This window comes from Phoenix dactylifera, unplaced genomic scaffold, assembly GCF_009389715.1.
Source record: "Phoenix dactylifera cultivar Barhee BC4 unplaced genomic scaffold, palm_55x_up_171113_PBpolish2nd_filt_p 000924F, whole genome shotgun sequence".
NCBI lineage: Eukaryota > Viridiplantae > Streptophyta > Magnoliopsida > Arecales > Arecaceae > Phoenix > Phoenix dactylifera.
Genome location: NW_024068284.1, coordinates 120,150 through 125,642, shown reverse-complemented (window position 1 = coordinate 125,642; position 5,493 = coordinate 120,150). Strand labels below are relative to the sequence as shown.

General features: G+C 38.1%; 1 protein-coding gene across 6 annotated transcripts; it reads left to right on the top strand.

Moving 5' to 3' along the window:
* The first annotated feature begins 249 nt into the window (after positions 1 to 249).
* LOC113462125 (zinc finger BED domain-containing protein DAYSLEEPER-like) lies at positions 250 to 5,227 on the top strand. 6 transcript variants are annotated; one of them, XR_005509325.1, is made up of 5 exons: positions 250 to 383; positions 551 to 722; positions 947 to 998; positions 3,476 to 3,606; positions 3,689 to 5,227. XR_005509325.1 is itself a non-coding variant. In XM_026802036.2 (2 exons), exons 1-2 carry the CDS (start codon positions 3,268 to 3,270, stop codon positions 3,734 to 3,736), a joined length of 387 nt encoding a protein of 128 aa, XP_026657837.1. In that variant the 5' UTR covers positions 1,032 to 3,267; the 3' UTR covers positions 3,737 to 5,227. The 6 variants fall into 6 exon arrangements, 1 of the variants encoding a protein (XP_026657837.1); XR_005509323.1 differs by having other exon boundaries at positions 250 to 722; positions 3,689 to 4,657; positions 4,769 to 5,227; XR_005509326.1 differs by adding an exon at positions 815 to 863 and having other exon boundaries at positions 250 to 722.
* The last annotated feature ends 266 nt before the right edge of the window (positions 5,228 to 5,493 follow it).

Sequence of the window (5,493 nt, the reverse complement as noted above, 5' to 3'; positions counted from 1 at the left end):
AGCTGCTCGGGCTCGGCTCAGTAAAAGCTCGGCTCGGGCTCGGCTCGTTAGTCAAAAGAGCATGAGCCCAAGCTCAAAATGAGGCCCGTTTAAATCCGAGCCCAAGCCCGAGCTCGAGCTCGAGCAGCTCACGAGTCCAAACGAGCTCGTGACTTAACACGACCAAATGAGTTCGAAATTCGACGTTCGAGATCATTTGGAAACCCAAACCCTGCATCCAACAGGCCAAGCCCTCCTCCCTAGCTCTCCTAGACTCCTAGTCTCCTAATTTCCTAAAAGGCTAAGCCTCCTCGGCTCCTCTCCAAGACAGACTCCAACCATCCTCCATTCCTCCTCCCGGCGTGGTGCTTCTCTTCTTTCTCATCATCCTCCTCGGCATCTCGGTGAGTTTCCTCTTCTTTCCTCACTTCTCCTCATCGCGACGGCCTCCATCGCAACGGGAATCTGGTTCTCCTCTTTGCTCCTCTACCGTCATCTCGTTGCTCCATCATCTCTTTGCTCCATCATCTCTTTGCTTATCTGCTTTTGGTGCGACCTCCATCTCCGTCAGCGACCTCCGCTCCAGATCCTCCACCTCACCAACCTTCCGGTCTGCCGGTCGCCGATTTCAAACTCGCCTTATGTCATCGATCTCGGCCATCATCCCCATCCCTAGCTGGCCTACCGATGTGGCTAAGGACGGGAATTGCTAGACCGTCGTCGATTATTGTAAGCAAAACGAGGTGAGTCCTCGATTAAAAGAATCCCATTAATTGATTTTAGGAAAAGATCCTAGTGGATCTCTGAAAGTTTTAGGTTCTGTTTGGCTTCAAAGAAAGTGAGAGAGAAAGTGATCCTAGTGCCCTTGTTTCTCACCTTCGGAGGTGAGATTTGAGCTTTTGTTATAATGGGTTTTAATGGATGGGTTTAACTAGGAGTTGTATTAACGAGTGCAATGCCTTTTTAGATACCTTTCACGAGGTCAAGACTCAAGAGGAAGCGTGACAAAAAGAAAAGAGGTATTTCATTGTTATTTTGCTTGTATTTATTTAATTTTAATTCTATAATTTCTTTTGATTTCCATTAGGACTGTTGAGTAAGTATTTTTCATGGAACAAGTTTTCAATTTCTGTCTGTATCACCTTTTTTTTGTTGTACTCAAGGTATTAAAATCCATTCTAAATTTAGAGAATAAGATTATCAAGGTCAATGCCTTTGTACCTAACATTGTATTTCTATGAATATGCATGCCATTTTTCTATATTATTCATGCATTTGTTCCTATAACATGGCAATAATTCTGTAGGCGACTAGATGTGAATTTCTCTTTCAAATGTGTGCATGTGTGAATAGTGTCCTAAGCAAAATCAATCTAGATCATGAATAGTGTCTTCAGGTTAATTACTAAGTGTTTGATCTTTTAAACCTGACCTTGCTTCTTATGTCTGTTTTGTGCTATTCCTGCTTTCTTCCATTGTCTTGCTTTGAGCACAAATTCTTCTTCTCAATGGCATTGATCTTTAATGATTGTTTTAGATTGATTGTCATTTTGTGTGGTTTTGTTTTGTCCTTGAATAGGCTTTGTATGGCATGCTTATGTACTAAATATGTAATTTGATTGGTTATTTATATTTTTAAAGAAATGTCAGATTGCCAACCTTAATCCGATCAATATGCCTCTACAGCTTATAGTGCAAACAAAATTATTGAATTGGAAAATATTATTGATAAAGATAATGTAATAGACGAAATGGAAGAAATGGGTATAGAACAATCTTGAGATAACCCAAACAAGAGGAAGAGATCTGAGGTGTGGACTGAATTTGAAATTGTAACAATAGATGGCAACACAAAGGCAAATGCAATCATTGTAGCACTAAATTGGCACAGAAGAAGGGGGGTGCCACAACTCATCTTAAAAGATATTTAAAAGCTTGCATGCCTCGAAAACTTTCTAAGTCTAGCGAAGACAAAGAGTTAAAACAAAGCTTATTGTCTTTTGAGGCTATTCAAAGTCATGCAATGCTCGCAACTTACAAGTATGATAAAGATAAGGTAAGCGAGATTCTTGCAAAGATGAATATAGTGCATGAGTATCCTTTTAGGATGGTGGAACATCAGTTCTTTGTTTTATTCTGTAAAGCTCTTAACCCGAAATTTGAGCTAATAAAGCGGGTTACTTTGAGGAGTGACTGCATGAAAATGTTTGCAATTGAGAAGCAAAAGTTGAGGTCAATGTTAAGAAATGTTGATAGAATTAGCTTAACGTCTTATCTATAGACCTCAAATCAAATAATATGATACATTTGCCTCACTGGACATTTCTTAGATTCTGAATGGAAGTTGCAAAAGAGAATTTTAAAATTTTATAGCTTGGCACCTTCCCACATGGGAATTACAATTGCTGATTGTATTCTTCAGTGTCTAACTGAATGGGGGATTAAAGATAAGGTTTTCACTATTATGTTATACAATGCATCTTCGAATGAAACAACAGTCAAGGTCTTCAGGGATAATTTTGCAATCAACGAAAAGCTTTACTTCAATGAAAAAATATTTCATGTTCGCTGTTGTGCACATATTTGGAACCTAATGGCACAAGATGGTTTAGCAGAAATACGGGATGCAATTGAGAATATCCGCGAAAGTGTGAAATATCTGAAGATGTCTCCTTCACGACTTCATAAGTTTAATGGAATTGTTAAACAGTTGAAGTTGTCAACTTCTAAAATTCTTCAACTTGATGTGCCTGCTCGATGGAACTCAACATATGAAATGCTAGAGTCAGCATTGGAGTTCAAACCGGTGTTTCCAATGTACAAAGAAAGATATTCCAACTACAAATGGTTACCATCCGAGGAGGACTGGATACGAGCTATAGAGGTTTCAAAATTTTTAGAAGTTTTTAATGAAGCCATAGAATTGTTCTCAGGACGTCAACATCCAACTTCAAATTTGTTCCTTAAAGAAATTTGGAGAGTGAAGAAGAAATTAAATAATCTGTCCTTCGATACTAGAGATTTTGTGATGCGCATGACTCGAAGAATGAATGAAAAATTTGAGAAGTATTGGGGAGACTGTAACTTACTAATGGCAATTGAAATAGTTTGGAATCCTCTTGCTATAAAATGCGGCTCATTATATTTTGTTTTCTAAAACTTTATGGTGTGGATGTTTTTCAACGCCATATTGATGATGTTCATGAAGCTTTAGATATGCTCTACTAGCAATGTCACTAGTACCTCCTCCAAACTGAAAAGAAAAAGAAGGGATGATGATGACTTTGATATGTGGGCTAAACAACATGAGGATGTTATTCCTGCAAACAAAACTAAGTTGGACATATATCTAGAAGAAGGTATTTACAGGCCTAGTGATGAAGACCATGACAAGTTTGATGCTTTAAACTGGTGGAAAGCTAACACCCTAAAATTTCGCTATCTATCAAAAATGGCTCGGGACATACTATCCATTCCTATTTCTACTGTTGCTTCAGAGGCTGCATTTAGTGCTGAAGGTAGAGTGCTTGATCAATATCGTAGCTCTTTGAAGCCTGAGACTGTACAAGCTTTCATTTGTACTGGAGATTGGTTGCGTCATGAGCTTGGATTGGAGCAGTCATCAAATGTAAGTATCATTTATAATATTTAATATCTTTTAGTAGTTAGTTTTTCAATTTATAATTTCTGGTTTCTTGTTTAATTTACAGGGTGATGAAGAGTTTATGCAATGGAACACAGAGACTGGTCTAAACTAGACTACTTGAGAACTTGAAATTTATTATGTTTATTATGCTTCTTGAACTCTTTTGTAGAACTTGATTTGTATCAGATGTTTTTTAGTTTGTTGGGGTTTCACTTAGACCATTTAAATTCTCTTTTATTGTCATTGTCTTTGTGCTTGGATGTGGTTAATTCTTTTCTTTTTTGTCTGTGAACGGGCTTGTTGTCATTGCCTTTTTTTGTCTGTGACCATTTCAACAATTGCCAGCCCACTTGATGGATCAATAGAAACAAGTTAGTCATGTTCATGGTTTTACATCCTTTAGTTCCGGGTCGTCATTTTATGGTACAGATTGATGTCTGTATTACAATGCTGAAGATGAAGCTAGGGGTGCAGATAAAAATTATATGACTTCTTTGCAAAGAAATTTTGGTCCAAGTTCATATACCTATGAGCAGGAGGTACCTTATTGTTATTCTTCTACTCAAGATAATGCTTCATTTAGCATTTGGCTTTGCGCATGAATGATATCCCAAGTGCTGCTGCCATCTACATTGGTCATTTGTCTTCGTTTTTATTTGACAATTTCATGCGAACAGTATCCTTTACTTTGGGTTACTGCATGAATTTGCTGTCCACGAAGGACAGCTTTCTTTAAATTTGTCAGTTGTATTATTGTACTACTATTGGATGCAGAACCTCTGGAATCTTCAATAGTGAGCACTCAAGATGTTGACATTAGTTACAAGTTTTATAGATTATTATTTGGCCTTACAATAACTCTTATTTGTTTTGGTCATATAGACTAATCTTTAGTTGATTTTTAGCTTCCATATGATGTAAATGGTTATATTTTGATTTCTTAATATTCTTATCTTTTTCTGCAGAGACAGATGCTGTAATTTATGCGAAACTGAATAGCCGAATTTGATCCCTAGTTTTGATGCATAATCAGGTGATTAGTTTCCAAAATTATAAGATCAAAGGAAAGACATCATGAATTTAAAAAATCACATGTAATTGCTGGAATTGGGTTTTAAATTTTAAAGATCTTTTTCAATTTCAGGAGCTAGGCCTATTAGCTGGAACACCTATTGAAACTTCACTTATTTTGCAATGGTGCCTGAATACTGGCTCACTGAAGGTGGTCAAAGTGAGCAAAATAAAAAATGTTTTAATTTTACCTATTTGTTGAAGCTCTTGATAATCTACCAGATTTTGACATCAACAGTTAATTTTAGTTCCTGTTTTCTTAGTGATTATTTACGAAGTTACTGATCATTGCTTCTGTTGAAGTAAATCCATGATTTCTTATTTTTCTTATCAACTGTTCTTTCAGACCACCAGGCACTGTGCCCTTTCTTTTCGTTAGAGGAGATGGAGCCATACTGGTTTCTCCACCTAGAATTAGGTCAATGGTGAGAGGTCACTGGTAGACTTTGTGTCTCCAATATTGATTGTTGTGTTACTGTCCTTTTCCCTTTTGGATGACAACCAACTGCGAGTTCTCGAAGTTAACTAGTTTTGATACTGTTGGGGGAAAAAATAGACCACCCCACACATACAATTAAAGCACCTAAATCTGACAACAAGCCTGAGCTCATCATGCAGGCCGAGCTCATCATGCAGGCCGAGCTCAGAGAGCCGAGCCGAGCTCAGAAGACTAAGGCTAGAAGGCCGAGCTCATCCAGGCTGCCGAGCTCAGAAGGCTAAGGCCAGAAGGCCGAGCACAGAAGCTGCCGAGCTCATCCAGGCCGAGCCGAGCTCAGAAGGCTGCCGAGCTCCTCCAGG

What these genes read in the sequence shown, in the direction of transcription:
- LOC113462125 (XM_026802036.2), top strand. Translation starts at nt 3,268, where the DNA reads ATGTGGGCTAAACAACATGAGGATGTTATTCCTGCAAACAAAACTAAG. An exon ending in GATTGGAGCAGTCATCAAAT is followed by an intron (nt 3,607 to 3,688) that starts GTAAGTATCATT and finishes TTTAATTTACAG; the next exon opens with GGTGATGAAGAGTTTATGCA.